The following is a 26,860-nucleotide window of genomic DNA, read 5'->3' as shown; positions in this document are numbered from 1 at the left end:
CTAATTGCTTGGCTTCACATCTTGATATCAAGACTGGGCATGCCCATTTTCCAAGCCTAATCCTGACAACCTAGCGTGCAGATCAAAGTTTTGGCTAACAAATGTGCTGGAAAATATTGGTGTGCTGATTTTCCATGAATGAGGCCACCAGTATGTGATTTTCCATGAATGAAGCCACTAGTACGTGAAAAGCCTAGGGCAACGGGACTGCTTGAAAGCAGGGAGCATCGCTCTGCTCTGACTGCCACTCCAGCCTTACTTAGCTGGTTCATATTTTATAAAGAATGATTCAGCTGAACTTGTTCCTTGACGTGAGAAAAAGGGAGGAACAAGAGTGTGGGAAAGCAAGAGGATGTAACACAAGCATCTGGTATGGGGGAGACACTCTAGGGACATGGTACAGCTGAGTTAATATGCAAGGAAGCACTATAAAAGCAAAATAAGACAGGAGTGGAAACAAATCTTCTTGGTAGACACACCCCCAAGCCATGGCACAGCTGGGAACAGGAGCTCCTAGCATCCACCTCCAATTCCAGGCTTTAATGATAAAGCAAGGCTGTCCCTCTCACTTCTCACTCCAACCAGACCCAGCCTGGCATGGGAAGATACAAGGGTTTCCCTTCGCAATCTTGCAAGGGGTCTGGAATAAAAATACAGCTGGCTTCATTCCCCATTAGCAGTTAATTTCCTCAATCATTTTCAGAGGGAGAAAGAGAAATGCTCATGAACTAAGAGATGAAAGCAAATGAAAATAAGCCTCATAAAACCTGTACTGCCCTAAGGGAAAACTGCCCCACAACTTTCATTGGGGAATTATCAAAGGCCCCAGACTGGTGGGGGGTTGTTTGTATTTTATAAGACAGATGCTTTAGAGAGTATAAGTCCTCAAATAGCTGAGATTCCATTCTGCTGAACCTCCAACGAGACTAGAAAAAGAAACAGCTGATCCCAGTTAGTCCAGCCTGGGGATCCAGCTCAGCCACATCAAGACTGAAGAGGACTGAAGCAAGACAGAGCTGTACAGGCACTGCTAAACTTCTTTCCAATAAGATACCATTGCCCCAAGCAAAAGCAACCACACGCGTGCTAGCATGACCTCAGGAAAGTGCAGAATGGAACTAAAAAAAATCTCATTCATTTCCATTGCAAAACAGAGGCTGGGGTAGAAGGCACTGGCTCATTTAGCCTGAGAACAAGAAAGGATTGCTCCTGAGAGACTAGTTTAAGATGTTTAGTGCACATTTTGCTTTGAGTCTGGGAGAATGGGTACAAAACTTCCCACACTCAGAGCTCTATTTCTTATTGGAAAAGACAACATAAGCTCAAGAGCAAGAACATTCAAAGAAGGGGCAAAGACCCAAAATGGGTCCCATCCACAGTTAAGCTTCAAGAGGTGACCGCAGCCATGGATAAGCCTGTCTGCAGGTAGCAGTCAGGTCCCCAGCAGAGGAACCAAGGGCAGCGTGGCCGTGGCTCACAGCTTGGACAGTCTGACTTACTTTGCTCCTCAGCTGGGCTGTGAAGCCCACGCCGGTGCCCTTGCTGCTGCCAAACCTGCGCCAGCCGGAGCCTGGCATCCTCACGGCTGCGAGCTCTGCAAGGGGTCTGACTTTGTGTGATGCTGGAAACCTCAGTCCATGCTGACTTCAAGAGGGGAGGCAGATGCTCAGAGGCTAAGGTTGTTTGGCATGCTTTACAAGTGTGCAGCAATCAGTGTATTATTTATTACGGCTGATGGAAACCCTTCTCTTCAATGCTGAACCAGCCAACATTTTTTCTGATGACAAACCTCCCCTTCCCTGCACATACAAACACCCTTCCACACTCATCCCCATGGGGTAATTAATTCCAGTCCCCCTAGCAAATAAAACCAAGATACTCCAAAAAACCACCCAGCTTCATTAACGTGTTGATTCAAGGAGCAGATATTTGTAAACCAGTAGACAGATACTAACAATGAATAATTAAAACCAAAATAAAACCGAAAGATCTAAGACCTGAAGAGAAATTACTCACTTGAAACAGCTACCACCACATTTAATCTTTCATATCTAAAGTGTATGAATAGGAAATAAGTAAAACTAGCTCTAGAGCACAAGAATATTGTCCCTGGCTGTGCACAGAAAAATATGTCATGTGCTACTCACACCCAGACATTTGGCTATGGTGCAAGGGGCTGGATGGATCTCTCCGTCTTGGAGAACAGCACTCTCTGGAGCACAGTAAGGGAAGTGCAGGAGAAAGTTGAGAAACCTTGAAATCACTAGCAAGAACAGAGCTATTCCACTGCTTAAGTGGCTACTGAAAAAAAACCCCACCTCCAGCTTCCCCAAAGGTCTTGATTACTTGCTTTATTTGCATCCTTGTTCAGCCCGTACAAGCAAAACGTGCAAGAGTTTTAGCTAAATAAACTGCTTGCAGTTGATGCTGAGCTGAAATTGGACTGTAAATTCCTGCCTTCTAAAGAAAAAAAGCCCATGGGATTGCTATGAAATGAAATTGCTCCCTGGAGGCAACTGCTGCAGCACTTGCTCTAGATCATCTGAGGTTTACAGAAGCCGAGAGCCTGTGCCTGTCTCACCAGTGTCCAGTTAAGATCTCAAGTAACCAGTTTTGGTCATGATAGCAAAGGGATCCAATTAGCTTCATCCAACTCAAGCAGAAAGACCATCTTTTGAATGCCTGCTTTTCAATGCTTGAAAGAAAAAGCTTTGGATGCAAAGCAGCTCCTAGGAATAGCCAGGCTGGAAGGGAAGGCTAGCTTAGAAATGACAGTAACAGGTCAGGATGCTGCAAAAGGGCTCCAGGTTCCCCCACCAACCATATCCTTCCACAAAGACTGCCACCATTCTTCCTTCTGCACACTGAGGGTGGAAGAGAAGCCACGGACAGATGTCTTTCTGGTGGAGTCCCTCTACCGCAACATTAGCATGCAGCAGAGTGAGTAACGCCTAAAAGCAACGGCCTGAAGCTTTTCACACCATTTAATGGTCAGTCCACATGAACTGCTCCACTGTAGACTAGGGGAGGAAAGCATCCATAACGAGCAGGCTAGAGTTTATCTTGTTTTCTCTGTGCAGGGCAAGTATGTGTCTCTGGGTCAGAGCTTTCTTGCACTGCCTCCTCCTGCTGGGTCTTGCAACAAGGTCCAAACCCTCACAGACCAAACTCAGCCCAGGGGTCAGCAAGCACCGCACCTTCTGAACTCCGTGGGAGTGGTGCCCGCTTGCTTCAAAGGCAAATTCTACCCTGTGTTTATACCAGCCTACAAGGCATGAAAAGGCCTAGGAGGTCACACATCCACCACTGTAATTTCAGGCAGGATCAAACAGAAAAGCAACAGCTGGGCTGAGTGAGCAAGTCCACCTTTAATTACAAATGGTTTTGGTAATAAGTAAAGGCAAGAACAAAGCCAGTGAAAAACCTCTCTTTTTCTTCCTGGCTCCTGTTCAGGCTGTGTAGAAACGGCTGCCTAGAGGAGAATATCAAATAAGATCTACCAAGTACATTTTTTTCATTTTCAGGACTGCTACAGCAGCACTGTTCCCTATGCAATGCTGCTGTGCTTTGACAAGCGTCAAGGACCGATGGGCAGATCGCAGCTGCTCACGCCAAAGGGCTTGGGTCTGTGCAGGTATTTCCCAGCCTATAGCTCAACCCCTGCATTGTGTCTCAAGTCACACGCGCACAAGTACACGCACACAATCAATCTGCAGTAAGCTGCACAGTGGATTTAATTTGCTTTAACATCCTCTGAATATGAAATGGTGGTTGCGAAATAGGATTACTAGTGCAGAGGATGATGGACTCAGCTTGCGGGTCCCGCCTGGCCCAGGGAGAGGGCAGAAAGCAGCTCTCCGAGCAGCAGGAACGCCCACAGAGCTGATCGACCCCTCCATCAGGTCATGCATTTACAGCCAGAAGCTACTCTTGCTGCCCCCCAAAAGGCCCAGGAGCAGTGGTAAGGAGAGGAAACAAGCCCTAAAATGCAGACAGGCAAGACGGCTTAGCAGGGTGAGTGGAAAGCTTTTTTTGAATGCTGGGAGCCTTCCACCCAGTTTTTGTGACAGCAAATTAGAAGGGATTGGTGGATCCCTTCATCACATCTGATACCTCTGACAGCACCAGAGAGAACCTAACACAACCAAAGACAGGACAAACACAGCTGGCACAGAGTATCAACCTCAAATCCCTCCAAGAAACAGATAACCACTGCTGACAGACTGCTGCCTAGCTGGGTGTCACGGGGGGACACAATGGGAATAATGGAAAGGCTGGGAAACCATCACATCCCTGGGAACCAAGGGCTTCTGACCTTTCTAGCAAAGCCTGCCGAGAGAAACTGGGTGGGTTGTTTTGTACTCCTGGCTTTAATTACAGCCAAGTGTTTTAAGTTATTCTCCTCCAACCAACCCCATGTCCCTCACAAGCACAAATCTAGCTTTTTATAGCACATCCGGTATGGATGTTAAACACATTCAGGAAATGCACTTTCAGCCCCAAACATCCCTTCCCCTGGACCAGTTAGGCTGCAAGGGTTTGTAACGAGGAGATGTGGAACCGGATGTTTGGTTTTGTGACCGCTGCTTTCCTGGATTACTTCTGTCTGTTTAGAGAAGGGAAACTAAATAAATGCAGGGTAGGCTGGCTGCATTTAGAAATAATGCAAGCTGCTTGCAAGGTGAAGAAAGAAAAGCCAGATGGAGAGGCCACTCAGCTGCTCAAATGCCCTGCACACAGGGCAAGGTTTTTGCCTTTTTTTTTTTTTTTTTTTTTTTAAATAGCCGACAAAGCTCCTGAGGGCTGACAAGGACTCCCAGCACAATGGGTGTCCACAGGCATGTCTAGGGTGGCAAATCACATGTTTTTCACTGCCTTCTGCCTACTGACCCCGACCGGCTCTCCTGTAACACACAAGGGAAACCAAAACTTCTCCCCCAAATCTTCTATTTTAAGTAGCTAAAGGGCACCAGCAAAGAACCATCAGGTGACGTCATGCTTCGCTGGTCCCCAGGTGCTGCTCTGGCACGTCACGGAGGCTTGTGGCTCTTTGCTCCAGAGGAACAGGGCTTGGACAATAGATTGGCTCCTGACCTTTGTAATTTTCTTAACATAAGGGACTCGCCTCTGGCTTTAAGGAACACAGCAAGCCTGTTAGTAATTTTCTCACCTGAAAATAACCCACTTGACTTCCCAGCTGGAAGAAGCCTCCTAAACCCAAAGGAAGGCATGTTTGCTGGCAGTCTCAGATACCATCCCGAGGTAGAAGACTCCCTGGAGCACTCAGACCAGAGGGCACATACTGGCCAGGCTGCTAAGCCCTCAAGAATGCTGAGCTGTTCCACACATTGATCAAAACACCACTGCTACACCTCTGCCGTAGTATCACTGCACTAAACCAGGATATTCTGCAGCAGGTTGCAAAAGAGAAGGCACACAGGGCTGCACTGCACAAGGGTTTGCTGTTCTGAAGAAAGACAGATGCAAAAGCCCAGGGTTATTTCTCCCCTCCCTTCCCCACAGCCAGGCCACCTCACATTCTGGGCAAGCAACCGTCAGTAGGACATCACACATCAGCAAGCTGAACAATGACCTAATTAAGCTGCTTCCAAAATAATCACACTAGAGGAAAGTTAAAGGAGTCCTTGAACTCATTATTTCTTATATTGATTTTTATTCCTTTTTTCCATATTTGATGTAGCTTCTTCACTTCAGACATGTGCAGTGTTAAGTCAAACTGGGCTCTGGCTATTTCTTCTGAGTGATCAGAGCTCCAGCACAAGCAGCCATGCACCTTGGTAACAACCAGGCTGCGCAGGCCTGCTGGCCATCCATCTCCTTCCCTGGGCCAGTAATGAACAGGAGGAAACATGGGTATCAGCCGAGCAGGCAGGCGAGCAGCCCGTGGGCTCTCTCAGCGGGCTACCAAAGCTGCCTGCGCTCAGAGCAGCAGCGCGTTTGCTGGGGGAACTGGAAGGCAGCTGTAAAGACATGGGACCACCAGCAGCGTGCATGGCAAGGAGCTGCCCTAGCTTCAGCTACCACCCAAACCACCTCTGTGGCCGCCCAGATTGAACAAAGAATGCCAGTCCAACTCAAGACAAGTTTTTTCCAGCACAAAACCCTGTACACAACACTTAAGTTACAATTAATGAGCTCTGCAGGGACAAACCCTTGTGCAGCATGAACAACAGCACCAAGACTGTGCTCATCTATGCATTCATTCATCTCGGGGAACAGCAGCTGTCAAGAGTCACACACACATACTATGCTTTCACCACCCTGATCTAACTACAAGCTATGCAACACTTAGCTGGAAAAGTGAGTGACAATCCAGCTGCAGCAACTGAATAACGGCCTATCTCAGGGAAAGGCAGCCTTAACTCACACTGGAGAATTGCTCTTCAGCAGATGGGAAGGACAATGTATTTATTTGGTGGGTGTTGTTTCTATGTGACCAACTCATATGCAGCTTATGTCTTTCAAATATAAATGCAAATGACTGACTTAAATAAAAATCATTGCTGGAACACAGAAGCACTTCCTCCATTCCTGAGAAGCGGATGATCTCCCAAGCTCATCAAGAGCCACACAGAGTGGCACGTCAGATGCACAGGGGACCTGACCTCTTTGTATCTTTGACAAGCATTATGATAATCTCAGAATTAGGCTTTAGAGCTTGAACAGAAAGTGACAAATCCATACTGAAATGATATTAGAGAACATCAAAGAGGCAAAGGCATCTCTCATTCAAATGCTTTCCCAAAGTTTATAAGAAGCCACAGCTCAGCCTGTCATGGCTTTTTATGGTCCTGAGAAGCACCTTTCAAAGGAACTGCAGGCAATCTCAGGCATGTTCCTTGGCTACCTGCAGTTTCATCAGGCTGCTCAAGACATTCAAAACAATATTTTCTTACTAGGATGAATGATTTATGAGGATTGAGAAATCTGAGCCTGAACCTATGAAGTGAGTCACTGGGATTCATGGGTTGCTTCCCCCGCTTCCCTCCCCCCCACATCATCACACCTTCCAGGCCTAGTCTTGCTCCCACTGAAATCCTGCAGAAAACAAATACCCATTAATTTAAATACCACAGAGCCTATATTACTGGCTCAAGTGCTGTCTTTCTCACTAAGAGTCCATATCTGGGCAGAGAAACCACATGCTCACCCAGAGACTGTCGGGAGAGAAGTTGGAGCTGCTGACTGCCATTTCTCTTGCTGCTTCAGGAAAGATTTAGCTTCTTTTGAGTTTGAGTCCACTTCTTTAGTCACCCTGTTGGAGGAAAAGAGACAAATCAGACGGTAAGGAAGAGCTGTAGTCACAACAGCAAAAACAAAGATCCAGCAAGGAAACAAAGAAAACAGGTACAGGAGTCCCCACACCACCTGCACAGAGATCAACTCCATCAGCTGCAAGCTGCAGAACACGCATCTTGTAAAGGTTTCATTCCAGTGACAAACCCTCTATATTCGTGGCAGAAAAAAAAGGAAAAGTTTAGCTAATTAAAGCTAGGGGAGGAGGTGGGTTTTTTTTCTTCAAATGAACAGGAATGCTTATTCATTCAAACAGGCCTGTCTCACTAGCAGCTACTGAATGCTTTGCTTGGGTCACTGGGGGCAACTCTAGGCTCTTAATTGGGCTCTTGATTTCCTCATTTGTTGGTCAGTGAGGCAGCTCTTCTGCCACAGCTGTTTTGCCACCCACGGCACATGGGCTTGGCAACATCTGCAACCCAAACAGGAGCACGGAAACTGGCTCCGAGGATGAGTAATGAGAAAGAAAGCTTTGACAAGGCAGAATGCAGAAACTTTCTCTCATTTTCTAGTTAATTTTTGTTTGAGGCCCTGAGGGTGCAAAATATTGAAGTTGAAAAAAATATAAATCAACACTGCATCTACAGCAGGGAACAAATTACAAACATGAGAAAGAATCTCTAGAAAACCACTCAATAATTAATTGTTAGGAAAACCCAGGTATTTTAGCCCCCTCATTTACAATGACCTGCCTCCAGCAACATGCTTTTCACACTCTCAGTAGCTCTTAATGAGGTTGCCCTGGCTTGCCAAGCTAATCATTTTGATCCCTTGGAGCCCAGGCCTGTGAGGCTCTCTGGGGCCCTGTAGCGCTGTGGGCAGAGGCAGCCTGACCCATGGCTGGGCTAGCCCAGAAGGCACAGTCCTCCATCCCACCCTCCTGCAGCCTGGGGCTCTGACTGCATCTGCCGCCAGCAAGGGTGGGCAGGCTCATCCCCAGTCTAAAGCATGTGCAACGAGAGGCTTGAAAGCCTCGTCGGTCAAAGGATCTGCCCTGGTTACAAGTCAGGCCAATTGCTGCTTGCCTCCTACCCACCAACCTGACCCTGCAACTTCCACGTAGAAATTGGCTGATGGACATGGAGAAACCCAAGGAGCTACAAGCCCTGCTGGGTGACTGCTGGGCTGGCAGCAAGGAAAGTGTCGTGGAGTTATTCAATAAGCCTGGAGTCATCGATGCCCTGAAATCACACTTGCACACAACTAGTGCACCCGCATCCCTGTCCTAACAGTGAATCAGCATCTGTGAAGCAGTAATTAGGGAAAGGAAACTGTTCTTCCTCCTCCTCCTCCGCAGACTGCAAATAGTGGAAAAGGCATGTTCAGAAATAATTCTTGTGCTGTACACCTCCTGCTCAACCTTGTTCTGCCACTGCAGGAAGAGATTAACCCTGTTTCCCCCCCTGCAATGTCACATGCCTTTCAAACCAGCAGCAGTCATGCAGATAGAGACAAATCCCATGTTATGAATATGTAGAAGTGTTTGCTGATGAGATTGGAAAGAAGCAGGGCGAGAAAAGGGGGAAAAGCAGTTCAGGAAGAAACAAAAGTGTCATCACAATTTAGGGCATCCCAGGTGCACCACCCAATCACTGCCCTTGGCAAGGACAGTCGCATCATGCAGCAGTCATACGCCAAAGGATACTCTACGTCCACAAATTTCCTTTGACAGAATAAACTCAGCATCTTCACACAGCAATTAGCCAGAGCTCCCCACAGAGCCCCCTCAAGCCACGAGTGCTGAGTTCAGATTAATACAATCACGCAGCCTATTTATTTTCAAATGCAGCATCCAAAGAGCTGGCTCCATCCCCTGCCCAGCTGGGGAGCAGCACCATTTCTCATGCACTCTGCAGCACTGGCTCCCAGCACGGTTCCCCTCCTCCTGTCACCCCCCTGCACTCTCACACCATCAGGGTCCACCCCCAGTGTGCAGGGAGCACGCAAGCTGCCGTGAGAAACACTAGGCAGACCCCAAGCACGCAGGAATTTCAGAAGCATACCATAGTAACCACATGCCCTGAAACAAAAACCAAACCAAACAAAAAAAAGCTCTGTGTTGGCCTCAACACAGCCACAGGACCTGCTCCTGGGTTAGATTCCAACTGTTAGACCCTGCACATTTCTGGGACTTGAAGAGTGTAGGACCAAGAAGAGGCAGAGGTTGAGAAAGGAAGCAGAGGTCAAAGAACACACACCTTGCCACTAACTCTGCTTGTCATGATAAGAGATGACAGCCCAGTTCAGCTCCCATAAACCTACAGGAATTCGGCAATTAAAATAGCTTACAGGATCTGGACATGCACAATGGGGAGCAGGTCTTCAAAGCCTGTGGCAGAGCTACCTTCACAACGACCTTCAGTCTTCTCCAACAGAGACAAAACTGAACAACCCACCAGTTAAGGAAGGCCCAAAGATAAGATGTACATGAAAAGTGGCTCCAGGAAGGGTTTACCAGCCTGCAGTCTGACAGAGTTAGCGTGACAGAGTTGGACTAGCACCATAAGCCACAGCTCTTGGACCAGAAAGATGGTCAATCCCAGAAAGAGTGAGAAAGGAGAAACCTCTACCTGTTATGGCCCCTCAACATGATGTGCAGGGAGGATCTGGCACAGCCCTTCAATTTGGACAGTCAGTTCAGCAGCAAAGAAATCACCTTTGCTATCCAAGGGCTTGAGAGAGGTTATTACCAAGGGATTACTTAGGCTTTGATACTCGCTTCCTCCATAACCTCAGGGTACCAACAGCAATGACTGGGCACAGAACACAACGCTTAGTTCTATTTCTTCTGTCCACTTTGGCCTGCCAGCAGCTGCTCTAGAGTGTATTTTTGAAATTGCCTGCTGTAGCAACAGAGCCGCAAAGCTGCAGGCAACCTGTTCCACCAGCATTGCCCAGCTGGGGACTGAGGAATGTGTCAGAAATGTAATTAAAAGTGACCTTTCAAGGCAATTCCATCACAAGACCCACTGATTGCCTCATAAACTGAAACAAAAGCAGCTCTGAGGCAGGCTGCTGCTGGGCTGATGCCAGCACCGACTCCTGCACCACTCCAACAGGAATGACAAAAGAAAGAATATTAAAGTGCTTTACAAGGTATTAATTCAGGTTATGCACATTTCAACCTTTCCCAGAGCCCAGGCCAGGAAGAAAAAAAATCCTCTGGTCTGCATTATTATGGGAGACAATAACTCTCCATGTAGAAACCAAAACACTTCTTGTTCTTCATGGGGAGAAATGGGAGCCATTAATCCAGCTGGAAGAAATCACAGTCATTACTAAGGAAAATTACAAGACCTTTCACTTTTAAATACTTGATAAATAACTATTTGCCTGACTGTTTACTAGGATGCTATTCACACATTGTAATCCAGGAATAAACATGAAAATAAGTATATTGTCAGCAATAAAACAAGTAGCTAGTGTCTCGCCCACTCGCAGACCCTGTAATTCACACACAAAACCACTCACTCTCATCACTTTCCCTTAAAGATTTCATTATGCTGCTACGCTATTAAATTGCATAGTAAGACTTCCAAAACACAGAACAGTTATGAATTTTTTTGATCATGCTGGAGCCTGGTAGCACAGATGATGCCTACTGTACAAGGTGCTGTGCAACTGTAAAATACAAAGGTCTTCTATATTATAACGTTATTATAAGGAAAACATGCTAGAAACTAGATCACTAAGTGCCTCTTATACTTACAGGCGTCATCCTTCGGGCCTTTCACCTCTGAAACAAGCTCAAAGTAGTACCCAACCATTCAAGCATACCCACATCCTCCCAGCCTGCTGGTTTGGTACCGAGCCGTGGGTTCATTACTTCCATCTTCCACTGAAGAACTTCTCACCCTTCCCTTCACATTTACCAACTGAACTGCTGTAACCTACGTGCATGGAAAAGGCCCCAGTTATGTATGCTGGGCTCCAAACCACATGAAGACAACCCACATGCTGTCACAGGCTGTCCCAGAAGTTGTTCCACAGAGCACTTACAGTACAGAACTGTAGCATCTTAATTTAAGAACAAGTGTTTGATCTGCTCCCCTTAGCCACATAAGCAGCTAAAAAGGAGGAATACAGGCTAAAATGAGCACCGCATTCACACAGCTCCAGCTAATCTGCAAAAGGGGCTTAAAACCAAATGTTCATGCTTTGGTTCAGTGGCCAAGTCTAATGCACCAGCTTTGCTCCTGCGTTCTGGTCTTAAATCAGGTGCAGAGGAAGGTCTCACTCCATCACAGCATCCCACTCCTGCTACCGTGGCAGAGCACAACACCAGCACCCCAGGGTTCACCCCAGTGCAGTGGCCAGGTGCCTCTGCTCTAACACAGCTGAATCCAGTCCTGTTTGCAACAAACAGAATGAGCATAAGGGCTGCCAAGGGTGAGTTCTGTCAGGAAAGTGCCCAGCAGTGAGGTGCCCTGCAAGCCCTTACAGAAGCACATCAGCAGAGCCACTTCCTTCCATGGCCAGGAAAAGGACGCAAGGTCTCAGAGGCAGGATAGGGGAAGCTGAGAAAGGCAAAGAGCCACATTAAGAAGGCTTGCAAGGCTTCTGTCCATAGTCTGCTGTCTAATAGCAACCTTATGCATCCCAAGTGCCAAAATCCCTCCACCTTACCCCCAGGTGGCTCAACACAACGGCATTCTCCTAAAACACCTGGTGCACATCAGGCTGAGAAAGCACCTGTTGATATTTGGGTACAAGGGGACTTGGGAGCTGAGAAGATAGTTAAGATCCCTGATCACAGCAGCACAAACATACCATCTCTCCTGACTTCCATGCTGAGAAAGAGAGAGCAAGAGTGAAAGCTCTGGAAAATGCTAGCTCTACACCACTTGTACTCAGGACACACAGTCCCCACTTGGGAAACCTGCCCCAGTTTAGACCTGACACAATTATAAAACTTTCCACATGAACTTAATGTTGTTAGCTCTGGGGAATCACAGACCAAGGCAGAGGGTGTGCGGGGTGTGTGAAATGAGGCTAATTATCCTTTTTCAATATTCCCCATCTGTGTCTAGCCTCATTAAGTAGTCCTCCAGCCTTCTGGAATGATCACTTGAGGAGCAAGCAATACTCATCTACAGGGGTTTGTAAAAAACCTAATCCCTTCTGAGCCAAGAGGAATATTTTGTGCTTGAGCTGCCATGTCCTGGGTGCTTTTCACAGACAGATGAATTGTATGAGAGGCAGGTGCTCCTGCCTGCAAAATCCTGAAGCTGCTGGAGTGCCCACGTTCAGCACTTTCCAGGAGAGAATTAAGTCCCCACACAACTGAGCCTCAAGTCACATCTGCCTGCACACTGGGTATCTATTTATTTTATGATGGATTATCTGGTGTAAAGCAAACAGACCCAAAATTAATAGGCCCCCATCACTTTTCTAATTTCAAAGTAAAATATTAGTTTTCTCCCTTTCAGAAAAAAAACAACATTCTCTAAAGCTTGCTCTTCAAAACCAGGTGGGAGAAGCTGTTCCTTGGGAAACTGAGCCTATTCCCTGAAGCAACACAGACAAGACGAGGCTGGACCGACTGATAATTTTATGGGCTGCCTATCTGCACAGAAGCTGCTGGCTGTTTTTTAAAAAGAAACAAAATCTGATCAGAGCTCTTCTGGAGTCAGGCGAGGGCTAAGCTGCCTGCCTGGCACTGCTCCTCGCAGCAGGTGTGTGCTACTATCCAAGCAGTCAGCCCAGGCTGCATCTCAAACAAATTCTTTTGAAAACAAGCAGAGATGAACGGTATTTTAACACCAGCAATGAATAAAATGTGCTTTTTGACATCCACGTCCTAACCTTGTAAACCTTGAAGGAGATGACCGATTTTCTATCATCTTCTGTATGACAAAGACTCTGTCACAGATGTAAAGAAAACATATGGACCGTGCTGCCAACCGAGATGCTGACCAAGCTGCCAGGCCCCTTTTGGGTTTCTCCTTGCTACTTCTGCAAGAGGTTCTCTAAATCCAAAGGGAAGTAACACTCCAGTTACCAAGCTCCCACTGGGGCTTACAATAGGTGGAGCACACCAAACATGGCTTTCTAGAGTAGCTGACCCCCAGAAAGGGCACAAGGCTTTACCTCCTTGTTGACTGGAGCTTTACTCACCCCAGTTTTAAGTTATCTCCAAGCATCAGGTCTCTGCTTGCTTCATCAGGTAACTATCCCATGGGCAGCCTAAAATTGCAACATGCTGTTTACATTTCAACCTTTGAGGCATCCCATAATTTTTATTCGTACCTTCCAAAAGGATTAACTTCAAATTATGGAGCACACCTCTGAGCTGAGCAATCCACGTGAAGAGACGCTGTACATGTGAGTGTGACAGTCTCTGACCCCATTAACCATGACTTGTAAGCATGGCAAAAGCAAAATAGATCCCTGCAACCCCTCAACTCCTTCAAAGTAGCACAATGTTCACGTTACAGATCTTTTACTGAGGGAATGGGTATCGTTGTTCTCAAAAGCAGGGGTTCAAAATGCATTTACAGCTATGAACACTGAACGCAAAGGTTACACAGATCACAACAGGAAGCAACACACACTACAAACGAGAAGCATCCCCATGGGGAAAAGGCCAGACTAAGCTTGACTCAGTTTGTAATGTGTTCATGAGACAGTAAGGCAGTGAAAAGCTTTGCCTTCCCTTCAGGCTAACATAGAAACCCTCCTGTTTCAGAATCTGTTACAAAAAAACAAGAAAAATCCATCTCACAAGCTGCACTTTCCGGCAGGGAAAACCCCAGACCCAAGGGCTGCAAAGCAGGCTCTGCCAGCATCGCACCAGACATCAAAAGCCCCTTTCTGAGCCTGGAGCTCCCAGGAATGAGGCAGCATCTTGGAAGCATGGGAAACAAGGCAAGCAGCAAAATGCAAGGACTGGATCTGAGGGCCCTGTGATGAAGGCATGAACAGAGGGACAAAAGACCTCCTTACTAACAGCAAAAGAGCCCTTGTGAGACCTGAATAGGTCACTAAACACCTTCTGTTTCCAGATTTTTAAAAGTCAGGAAATTGTCTGAGAGCCACATAGAGAAACAATGTCTCCTCCTGTATCTGCTGGGGAAGGGTGGGATTTTTTGCTTAAGCATTTTCACATTAACTACACACAACACAGGCAGAAAATGCTTAGAAGAACTTGAAAATGGGAGAACACAGTTGGTCATCCAGTTCCCAAAGCTGATGCAGCACTCAGATACCACAGCTTGGACAGCCCTAGCAATATCCAAGTTAATCTGGAGGTCAAGCCATCATTTTGGAGATGTTTTGAGACTCCTCCCACCTTTGGAGATCCCAGCTGAGCCTTCTTTTTCATCACACTAATTACCAGCAAAAAGTGCACAGATGAAACCAGCACACATCAATTACTTCCCTAAAAGCATCAATCCATATTAGAGGCACAGAATGACTTTGAGGTGGACATCTGCTGGGTCACTCTGGGATTTTCAAGAGCATGGTAAGATAAAGGAAGACAGGAGTCAGCATGCTGGTGAATGCCAGATAACGCACTGGACAAAGCTGGCACTACTGTGTAACACTATAAGTCACAGCCCCTCTGTGCTTCAGTTTCCCGATCTAAGCAGAAGCCTCAGTTGTACATCTACTAATGAAAACCTTGAATCGAAGCTGTTCTTTAGGCCATTCCCCTTCTCAAAGCACATTAAGCAGACCATAACATGATTTACTTTAGAAGCAAGTGCTCTGGCTTAGAGTTCTGGCTAGGTTTGTCGCACTGTTTATGAAGTTTTAATTTTTGCAGGTGCCCTTGAGACAGGCAAATGCCTAGCAAGTGAACCAGCACACAACACAGCTCCTGCTCATGCTTACTGACCTCATCTCTGAGCCACCATCCTGCCCATCAGCACTGTACTACATCAGGATTCCCTAAGAAAATTCTGAAGCATGAGGGAATGGATGCACACAGAGGAAAGGATATCAAAACAGGCCCCTGAGACCCTTTCATTCTTAAGCATCTTTTGAAAGATAACATTTTCACTTACTTTTATTGATAAAAATCAATAGCTGTTTTTAAATTGGAAAAAGCCAATATAAACTGTGGATAACCAAGGCACGCTCTGACCCGTCAGAGTAACAACAGTGTAAGGACAGGAACAGGCTGCTTCCTACACTCCATTATGCCAAAATCAGCATTTTGATACTTGTTTATAGAAAATCAACCAGTCACTTTTTAGACTGCCACCTCTAAACAGTGGTCACATTGATATTTTATGTAATTCCAGGTGGTTTGATTTGTCTTATGGTCCCAAGGCATCATCCCCAGGCTCCTGATGCTCAGATTAAATTTCTGCAAAAAATCTTAAAAGCCAAGGTTTTTGCACTATGTAAACTTCATTGAGGAAGTGGAATGTCACTGTAAAGTGGCTAGAATTCCTTAGACAAGGAGGACTGAGGATGAAACCCTGTGAACTTTAGCATCACTGGTCATCAACACAGAAGTCCTCAGAGAAGCTGGACTTTGGAGTGGCTTTTCAAGGGGCTACTGAAATTCATTTGTCTTATTTCTCTTAACACTTCCTTACTACTGTAGTCAAAGCCATTGCAAAAAGCACACCAAAATACAGCGAGTGCTTTCTTTCTCTGCCCATTAGTTCAGTTCACAGACTTCCATATCTAATCTGACAACGCCCATCTACCTTATCTGGTAGAAGCTGTGTATCACTTGTTATCCGCCTGGGCAAAAAGGCAGGGTTTTATAAATATAAGGCTTCAGGACAGATTCTGGTAATGTTCATCTCACACATGTAAGCATTTGCAATAAAAGCACATATGAACATGGCACGCACCTATCAGCCTTGATCTGACATGCACCACATCACCTACATCAGCAGTAAGAGATACACACCCAAACTGCTGATCTTTCTCCTGATTTTAAAAGCCACTGGTCTTCACTCAGCATTGCACAAAATCTCATGAGCACAAAATAAATGACCAAGATTTACACCTAACAAGAAGTGTGAGCATGCTGCTGCCAACCTCTTGCTGTTATTCATCCACTGAGTTTCCTGAAAAGCATCACAAGGTAAGGACAGAGTTAATGGTATTACATGTTCTCTCAGTGCTAATTAACCAGCACATCTGACAGAGCCATGCTGAGACCACGGAGCAAGAACACAGATGGACAATTACACATTTTTAAGACTGTTCTCTGTGCCAGCTCTAAATCTTGAGATTTGTGGGAGTAAATTCCCTGCTCTTTTTTTCCCTTCCTCTTCAAATACATTAACTCTATCAGCCTCAGCATTCTCCTCACTCCTGCTCAGTGCTTGCCAGGAAGAAGCAGAAGCAGCAGCTATTGCTCAGACAGCTACCTTAACTATCTTCAAAGCAAAGCAATAAAATACGTGGTAGAGCGCCAAACTCCTTAGCTTGGAAACGGCTATTCCAAAGTTGGAAAAACCCCTTTGTTTCCCAACTCTGTCACATCTGATTGGTCTCAGTTGTCATGTAAAGAGCAGAGAGGACATCACAGCCACCGAGAAGGAAATCAAGAGGCTGAAGCTCTGGAAACTTTGGAGAGCTCAGGCTATTCTCAGATATCTGATCTGCTATTCCTGTAGCCATTTCCACCTGCTCTCTCCTGAAAAGGTTGGGATCCAGAGGCTGAAGCTCTGGAAGAGGACAGCAGATCTGGGGTTGGAAACAGTGAGCAGTCTAGGACACAGGTGTTGTGGTAAGGTATTAGCTGTCTTTTTCTACCTGCCAATCCACAGACATGTGGCACTCAGATCACAGCTAACCTTTGCAGGAGGTTAAAACCTTTGTGGGAACAAAAGCACAAACGCCAATATGGTGGTTGCTATTTGCTCAATTTATTAACTGCGCAATTGCTTTATATACGCCTTTCTGTACATTGCGAGATCTTTAGTTCCCTGTTCTTCCCGTACATTGCAAGATCTTTCATGCGCCTCTATTCTTTCCGTACATCATGAGATCTTCCGAGCGCCTCTCCCTACAAACAGGTGTCTATCCAACAGATGAGCCAAGATCAAAAAAAGAAAACTAGTATTTCAGTAACAAGAGGCAGTATCAAGATATCCCCAAGAAACGGCACTGTGCAACTGCAGAGTACTGAATTATAACCTCAGCTCTGCTGCGCACAGGTCAGCACTTCTCCTGGCTATGAGGGAATAAATCAGTCCTTAACCAGCCCTGCACAGTTCTCCTGAGGAGCTCACCAAGGCGAGGAGTCCAGCAGCCCAGCTAACACCACAGACTGGGCTCAGACCTCACCATCCCACTCAACCAGGCCTACATTAAAGGATATGTTGACCTTGATGACTCCATGGGACACACACAAAAAAACCAAACAACAAACAACTTTGGCCATGGACTGTAATCCTGCCTGCAAAATTCCAGTCACCAGTGGCATTCTTGTACAAAGGAGATCTGCACTATTGCCCAAGAAAGGCCTTTTACTAGCCCAGGCAAGCCTCCTGACAAGAACCTGCCCTCAGCCACCTCACTTCGCCTTTGATGCTTCTACTCAAAAGGTCATGAATATCACCACCAAAACCCACTGATCCAACTCAAGGTCCTTAAGTTCCAACTTAAGAACAATCTCATCTGAATAATCTTTTTTTCTTGAATCCTTAAGGTAGGATGAAAACCTGTGAAGCAGCAACACAGAATGAGTAATGAGGTTTTTTTCCATGAACATCCTAGGTGGCAACCTTTTACAAACAGTAACAGATGAAAATCAAGTTCTCTTTCACCCCACACTTCAACTATGGCAGATGAAATATCAGTCTCAGCCAGTATAAACCCCAGTAATTACTACACTGATTTAAGCTTTTAACTATTTGGTTATTAAATCAGATGTTTTATGTACCTCTAAAACTTTGTATTTTGCTTAAGATGCAACAGCCCCACTGTGAACCATCATCTTCCCTAACCGACAGCATACACACTGCCCCTCAACTCTGTTCAGCACACATAGTCAGCACAACTTGTTTCCTCACAGCACAGTGGGCACACAAATAAAAGGAGTCACATTGCGGGAGACCAGAGGCTATTCTAAGTCACAAATTTGGTCTCTTAAGAGTCAACAGCAGGGAGCCCTCATCCTGAGATGGAGTTCATGTCTCACATATAACAGCCCAGACAAATTTTTGTGACATGAGTTTGCCCATATCCTTCTACAAAACTGTATGAACTTTTAACGTTTCATTATAGCCAGCAGCAAGTCCCATACTCATCGTGACACCGCTCATTGCCCAGTGTGTTTGGCACCTGGCTATTCCAAGTTTAATTAGGTATATGCAACGCACAGGTGAAGCTTGGTTCCCTGGGTATCCTGAGCCATGAGATCCAGGAGTGCATCAGTGGATGTGATTAACTCCAGCATGCCTCAGTTTCCATATTCCCAAATGGGGAATAACAGCACTTCTTTAAAGAGTGCTTTGAGGTACATGGACAGAAAGTTCTGTAAGAAAGCTAAGGATTTTCCCTCTTTACATCTGTAAAGCCTTCAAGGACTTCAAAAACATCAGAGAGCTTTCTGCTCCTTTGTATATACACCTCTGGACTAAATGCCTTATTAAAACACACCTAAAAGCAATCTAAAAAAAAAAAAAAGCAAACAATATCCATGGATTTGGGTCATCATCTGTCCCTTGGAGCAAGAAAAAACGACCACCTCAAATCAGGTGATTTTAAGCTGAGAGTTCTCTCAGTGAGAGCACTGTGCAGGGCTTGCTGCCCCACCAAACATGGGCATTCCAGCACTGAGTTTCAAAGCAACAGTAAGCTTTAATCAGGCAAACACTGAAGAACACTTTCAGAAGCAGCCTGAATTAATCAGGAAACAGGCACTTAAGAAGCAGATAAAGATTACTGAGCTCAACATGAAAAGATGAGCTTTAGTCAAACTCAGCAAAATCTCACCCATCTGTTCAGCCTTCAAACATGAAAGTAACTGAAGAGTTCCCTGGACAAACATTTACCCATTATGCAAGGTCCCACAGTAAACCCCCAGCTCCCTGGCTGTAAATGCTTCAGGTTCAGGGAGTTCTCTGTGGTCTGGTAATTCTGACATCGCAGTAGTAATGATGCCTTCAGCACTTATCAGCTGCTTGGCAAGAGGAAGACACGCAGCTTGCAAAGAAGTACTGGCTGGATCTTTGGACTCCCTTATCCCAGCATCTAGACAGCAGAAGGGAACTCACACTGCAGACAGGGAGAAGAGATCTTGCAATCTCTTCCTGAAACATTTCTACATGGATCCAGCCCCAGCATGCTGCCAGCGGCCATGCAGCTTGCATGACAATTCTGGCCCCACATGTGGCAAGAAGCCAAGAATTACTCACATCACAGGAACACCTGCCAGATGTACAAGAGTGCTGAAACAAACAGGTTCAGAGCTTGCAAGCACAGCAAAGACGCTCAAGAAAAAGGCTCAAGGGTTAGTACAAAATCTAATCCACAAGTCCTCCAGGGATCAGGAGCGTTACCTCCGAGAAATTAGCTATTTGCCACTTACTAGCAGTAGGGACTGGGCAGGAAGGGACCACAGTGCAGAGGTCCAAGGCCATCGCCCAGCCTGCTGGGAGTCTTTCTGGATCCCCAACACTGGCACTCCTGGAGAAGGCAGCCTTGTGGGAAAGTAAAGGAAGCTCTGACAGAACACCTTGCCAGATTTCAGTAAAAGAGCAGGGCTCTCCCCAGTGACAGACAGAGAGGAGCCCTACCACGGCTTTATTTTGGTTTGGCTGCTTTGTCCACACACATGGGGAAGTGGCTGAGGGTCACTGAAGCAGCACAAGCCAGTGTTGCCAGCACAACACAACCCTATTGGTACAGCACAGCAACTCTGCAGTACCAGGAAAGTATTCCCACAAGAACAACAATCTGATTGTGTAAAGCTTCGGATTTAAGACACACAAACAAAGCACATATACACAGAAACATTAAGCTTCTAGTTTTGAGTCCTCTACTTGGAATTTATGACGTATGAGCAAAACACAGGCCTCCCATTCCTGAACTAGCACCCAAGCCAGACACCGTTACTCCTCCCAAGTTTGTTTTGCCTCCCACAAGACAAATGAAGGTACACAGAAGATGTTTCAAACTGAAACCTACCCCTGCTAGCATTCGGTGTCCCCACTTTGCAGGTTGTTACACTGACTGCAGTTGATACCACGTGGCTGGGCCAGCTCCATGTGTGTGAGCTGCATTCTGCTGCAGTCCTGGATGGACACAAAGTTGACTTTCACCAGGGGAAACACAGAAGAACCATTCTGATACACTGAGCACAGCAGTGGTTTAAAGAAAGCCCAGAGCCAATGTAGTTTGGAGTGCCAGAAAGAAAACAAGCCCCATCATACAACAAATTACATTTTGCAGCAGATAAACCTTGGCACCAGGGATGTGATTCCCTAATAATGCAACCACACATCCTGCATCATGAGGCAAGTTCATAAACCAGAGGCTTCAAAGGAGCTTCAATCTCCTCTGCCAGTGAGAAATTACTTGAACTTCCATTTAGATGCTGAACTGCCTTTGCAAATTGCTCCCACTGCCCACAATTACAGCCATTTGGGTGACAGTCACCTGCTGCTCCTCATCTATTTAACACCAGGGAGGAATGAAAAGCAGACAGAAGTCACAACTGGAAAACACAGACATCACTTAAAGCTTATTTCTAGTTCCAGGATTCAACAACTTTGGTTTTACAAGGTAATACTAAATCATGTATTTTATAAAATTAAAAGCCACTAGACTTAATTGTTTCTTTGGTAATTGGCAATTTGTAATACTCTGAACCTGAAGTCCAGCATTAGCAACTGATACAAGTACAGACTAATCAAAATGGACATTAAGTGCAACAATAACCTATAGGGGAGTTGACAGCTTAAACAGGAAGATCTTTCACTATTCGAGCATAGGCCTGTAGCTGGAGGTTTCTTTCAAGAGATTTCTGCTACTCCAATCATGCAAGAGAGATTAGACTATCTTCTTACAGGAGAAAATAAATTGTTCTGCAACATGAGATCAGGGCTAAATGATCTTCTGTTAAGAGCTTCACTGAGCAGACTGTCGAAATTTGTGCCCGGAATCTATCAGTGCTTAAATACTGATCTAAATTCTTCTCAAGCTTTCAATAGAGCAGCCTCAAACCATTTAGAAAAGAAAGCAACAGAGACAGCTCTCTCATTTCAGTTCTTTCAGTTCAGAAACACGCGCGCACACACACACACACACACACACACATAACTACCATGTGTTGGCCTTTGTAACTAACAATTTGCCAGCTGCTTCCCCAGGCAAGGCAGTTAGTGTTTGGTATTCAGAGCATTTGCAGACTAGGTTGGTGCAAAGGCAACCTCCTGCTATTCTAAAGAAAAAGCGGCCCTCTGGCCCTCACCTACTGCCATTACAAGAAAGTACCAGTAGCTGTAAGCAGCGATAACTCCTTATATCCTACCCACAGCTAACAGTGTAATGCATTTAGACACAAGATGTAACAAACAACACAAAAGCTTCAGCTTTGAATATCACAAAAATCAAGGGGGAAAAGAAATTGAAGGATTTTTTTCATTATCAAAAGGCTAAAGAAAGTAGCATGTTACTGTAACTCAGGCATCAGCAGAAAACAGTCCTCCAGACCTTGCTGCAAGCTTTCTGTTGCTGGCTCTGTAACCTGTCGATACAATGGCTGCTGTAAACAAAAAAATACATTAGCCTTGGTGCTTTGCAGGAGTACAGTCTCATTGTTGCCCAGGCTCCAGCTTTTACCTATTTGATCTTAGTAGAAACTTGTATCACTTCCTTTGCAATTCCCCAAGGGAAACAGTAAGTACTAAGGACACTAGAAAAGCAAATGGTACAGAAAAATACACCTTTAACTTCGCTATAGATATTACAAAACTACAGATAAGTTACTCATGTCAAAAGCACAAACTCAGCATCTTAGGAACCCTGGACAATTTCTGTTTACATAAGGCAAGGCACTTTTTGGAGGACACCTCCAGCTAATATTACCAACAAAAGCAAAAGCAGCACCAGTAAAGCTAATCTGTAACCACCACGCAAAATCCAGAACGCCAGAATCAGACCAATGCCTGAGTCATTCTATGCTTAAATCATAATTATCTGGGACTTCTTTTCATAGAGACAGGTAAACACGAAGCTTCAAGGCAGATGTTTTTACTTGCTTCCTACTTTAAAGGGTCCTATACTTCACAAAAGCACAAAAAAATTCCTTTCCAGAGCTTAAGACCCATGTATTGAAGTAAGCCTACAAGGTAAGTTTCCCTGTAAACCAGTCTCCTCCTTTAAGTGATACACTTCTATGCTCATGTTGGGACACGACACTCACCTACAATACACAGGTGGACATGTCCAGACTCCAAAAGAGATTGCACGATGATTTCATGCAACCACAAAGCACCAGAACTCAGTTCTGCTGTATGCCATCCGATCATACGTCAGAACCCAACACAGCCCTGCGATCCTACAGCTTCAGCTATTCTCACCTGGCAGGACACTGCATTTGAACGAGGAAAAAAAAAAAAAAAAAACCCAAACAGGAAAGCCAGGGACAAACAAGCTGGCAGCTGAGGAGGGGAGTGTGCACCAAAAGACAAAATTTTTGTCTGTAATTCTGCTAGAGATTTTTATCTGTCCACAGGAAAGAGCCTTTCCTTCATAGAAAGAGTATGACAATACTCTCAGAAAAGCTGCAGTGGTACAGTTCTTTGCCATTTCTCCAATGAATGAAGGGTATTCCTACAGCCCAGATTGTGCAGAGAAATAGGAAAGTCGCTACTATGACTCATCGCTCTCCTCAGATTTTTCAAACAGCTCCGGCAGCAGTGCTGACACGAAAAGCAAGAGCAGCGGAAGCCCCTGCTCTCTGCTTCCTCCTCCAGATTTAGGCAGCGTGGGTGTTAATTGTTGGGAACTGCTGCCCTCTGCTGTCACACAAAATAGAAGCGAAATTCTCGTCTGACAAAACCAGGTTTACATCTACATATATATTAAAAAAAAATACAGCACGATGATAACCACAAGGTCACAGTGCATTCGGATTTCAAATGGGTTCACTCAGGCCCATCAGTTCCGGTCTTACACATTTACAAAATGCCTGTCCCTTTTTGCATCGCATCCTGAGAGGCATCTTGCAAGCCAAACTCAGCCTAAAGGATGATTTTACCCAGTCCATCACACTTACTGCAGCTGTTCTAAGAGGCAGAAAAAAAAAAAAAAAAAAAAAAAAAAAAAAAAAAAAAAAAAAAAAAGAGGCTATTAGTCCATTCAGCAAAACACTTCTTACTGTCTGCAGATCTTCTAGTGGATTGTGAACATCATCAGGGAAAGTGCCAGCAAATATCCTGCCCCCAACACAGGGCTTGGACTAGACTGAAGGAATAAAATGCATTTCCATCATCCCTGCGGGGCCATATGCTGTTCTCTCCTTGTCTCAACCTTCACAGTGGCAGAGCCACTGGGAAGCTTTGCCAACCATTCTAAACACCGTCCAGACAGGGAAGCCTAAGTGAATTTACAGGCATGTTTTGAAGTTGAGCAAAGACTGAGGTCTGCATATAAGGATATTCTGCAGCCCTCAGGCAGAAAAATCATGGCCTCATTCTCCTTCAGTTATGTATGTGCTCATGATCAAAAAAAAGTGTAAAGGAAAGAGAAGATACACTGTGCTTCACAGCACATCTCCAGCCTATCAGAAGAAAAGCAGCACCCAGTTTGCCCTGAGCCCATAGCAGACACATCCCATCTGGCAGCTTACCTGACTTCCTCACCAGCGAAATCGAACACTTTGGTGATTGTCACTTTTCCTGAATCTTTTGGTTTCTCCTGAAGCTTCTTCCCACTCTTCTCTTCTTCAGCCTGCGAGACATATGAAGGAGAAAGCAAAACAATGCATTTGTGAAGCCAAGCCAAATCATCACTCTAAGGGGCCAAGGACAGACCCCAGGTAGCACAGCAATTTAGGCTGTCTGGTCAGAGCAAGTCACGCACAGACAAGAAAAAGGAAACAAATGCCCCTGCCAGAAGGAAATTCCCCACTTTGGTTGCAGGTCTCACTGGAGCTCAAAGATCAAAACAGACCCAACACAAAAGACTGAAATTGTAATTCAATGGAAGAAGGAGCAAGAATACACTGCTATGGTTCAGAAAGCAAGCAAAAGCCCGAAGACTTGATTCTTCCAAACTAAGCACCACCAGGCAGTAAAGCTGCCAGGGTCAATTACACAGAAATATGTTTATTTTCACTCAAGCATATAAAAGAACACAACCCATCATCAGGAAAAGCAAGGCTGATCTTCATAGAGAACCCTGAAGATCTTAAGCTGCTTGTCAATAACAGCTCTTTGAGAGGAAAATATCTTTATTAAGCAGTCTGCACCTCAATTTACTCAGTCACAACCACAGCTTTAAACAGCATACATAAAAAAACCTCAGACCCTATAAATAATTAAAATAAACCCCAGAATTTTTACTCTAAAGCAACCACACCACAGAGATCTTCAAGCAGACAAGTCCAAATTAAGAAGTTCACAAAGAGAACAGAGGAACTGCATTTCTCCGTAAATTATTACAGAGGAACTTTCAAAGACCACTCATTTTTATGCAATCTGCCATAAAAGTAGAATTGCTCAGAAGAGAACTTTTCCTCTCTCCATCTAATTCTACCTGTAACCATCTCAACTGTTCAGACAGTAACAAAGGAGGTGGAGAGAAGCAGCAGGGTTCAGATGAAAAGATTCTTCTTCTAAAGGTTTCAAGCAAAGATTACACAACTACACTTGTTCTGCTGCCTTCCAGCAGTTGCAGAAAGAAGCTTCACACAGTAAGAATTGTACTTGCCTGGCATCACTGAGTCAAGAGTCCAGACTTTTGTTATGAAATACTTTTTTCGCTGACCACTCAATAAATAGAAAGACAATTCTAGTGACAGAAGGTCAGTTTTGGTACCTTCATCACTTCTACCACCTTCTTTTAGTGTGAACGGTTTTGCAAGGCAAATACATGCATTTGGTTTTAAGAATAAAATCCTTTTAAATAGTTGATTACACACAGAATTCTCTCAACAGAAAACCTCTGCAGACAGAAAGCAAAATCATATTAATGGGGCTTATAAAGGAAACTAGAGAAAGCTAGGTCCATTCTTGTTACAATGCCCATTCTAACATGCAGCACCTTCCAGCCCTCTCACTGTATGAGGATGAAGGGGAAGGCACAGAGATGTCAGCACAGATCTTGTTTCCCTACTCACACACACACACACACACAGAGTCTCCCTTTTTTTCTGAGCATCAGGAAAGGCAGAAGCCTCAGGGGAGAGCTGTGCCCACAACCAACAGCTCAGACCGAAGTCCACTGTGCTGCTCCTATGTCACAAGGAGAATCCAGGACTGGGAAAGGAAGGCAACAGGGCTCGGTGGGACACTCTGAGATGCTGACAAGCAGCTCCAAAAGCAGTGCCACCAGATCACAGACTTCCCCACTTGGAAGGAAACCAGCAGCTTACAGTTTGCCCCATGGTGGGGCTTCAGGTTTACAAAGCAGATGGGGCAGGGATAAACCCTGCCTCTTCCCAGCTCTGACTGCCATCTGGTACCAGCTAGAACCAACGCTGTGTGGTCTAAAGCTTCAGGCCCTTCCCACACTCCCTGGGTGAAGGCCCAGGCCCTCGTTACCTTCTTAGCTTGCGTCACTTGTGTGGTAGCCCCTGCTTTGGGTTTCTGTCCCACATCACTAAGGAAACTGGCCCAGAGAGCATCCTCTTTCTTTTTTTCTTCTTCTGCTCTGTTTCTTTCCATCTGCTCTACATTATCCACTTCCTCTTCCTCCTCTTCATTCTGCTGAGCCTTTTCTTCCTCTTTCTCATCTGGCTCTAGCAAGAGACCTCCTTTCTTCCTCTTCCTGGAAGCAGATGCCAAAACCAAAAAATATAGTGAGGTGCTGCATCACTATTCCAGAGCTGAACAGTAAACATGGGTGAAGCAACCAGTATTTCATATTCTTACTAAGACATTCTACTTGGGAAGTTCAGGCCCATAATCTTGGGCCTGAAGCTGCTTAATTAAACGATGATACTGTTCACAAAACACAGCAACTGAAGCAGGCAGTCTCCTGAAACGGGCTGGCACGTGTGTGTGCATGTACATGGACTCTAGGATACTGTGGGAACCACGAGCAGAGGACAACTTGGGCTGGATAGAAAACAACCATAAATAAACTGTATATATAGGAGTTTTTTCTCCCACCTAAAAGTGTTTCACACTTAAAAAGGCTTATGAAAGAAAATATCTAGCTCCCGAGGAGGGTTTTCAGGCACGATGCCTTTCAAGCCCGAGGATCTCTGCCTCTGACATTAAACCAGAACGAAAAAAAGCGTTTCTCAGCCCCCCAGCGCTGCGCCCGGCGGAACGAGCACCGGCAGAGGCGGCTCCCAGCCGGGCCGGGCAGGGCCAACACGGATTCTCCCACCCGAGATACCGCGTCTGTGCGGCACCGGGGGCGGATCCGCCCACGGCCGTACCTGCTGGCG

The 26,860-nt window shown here is 45.5% G+C and overlaps 1 protein-coding gene across 1 annotated transcript in view; it reads right to left on the bottom strand.

Annotated features, from left to right (window-relative positions):
• Nucleotides 1-26,477, bottom strand: part of CFDP1 (craniofacial development protein 1) — a 66,785-nt gene extending 40,308 nt beyond the window's left edge. The window contains exons 1-4 of the mRNA XM_026856967.1: nucleotides 26,350-26,477; nucleotides 26,007-26,232; nucleotides 24,092-24,192; nucleotides 7,172-7,276 (exon numbers count right to left, since the gene is read on the bottom strand). Of these exons, the coding sequence (XP_026712768.1) occupies nucleotides 7,172-7,276; nucleotides 24,092-24,192; nucleotides 26,007-26,232; nucleotides 26,350-26,477 (560 nt within the window). The remainder of the gene's footprint in view (nucleotides 1-7,171; nucleotides 7,277-24,091; nucleotides 24,193-26,006; nucleotides 26,233-26,349) is intronic.
• Between the last annotated feature and the right edge of the window lie 383 nt (nucleotides 26,478-26,860).

The sequence above is a fragment of the Athene cunicularia genome (genome assembly GCF_003259725.1).
Source record: "Athene cunicularia isolate RWA chromosome 11 unlocalized genomic scaffold, athCun1 chr11_part1, whole genome shotgun sequence".
Classification (NCBI taxonomy): domain Eukaryota; kingdom Metazoa; phylum Chordata; class Aves; order Strigiformes; family Strigidae; genus Athene; species Athene cunicularia.
This window is presented reverse-complemented; position numbering and strand designations above follow the sequence as displayed.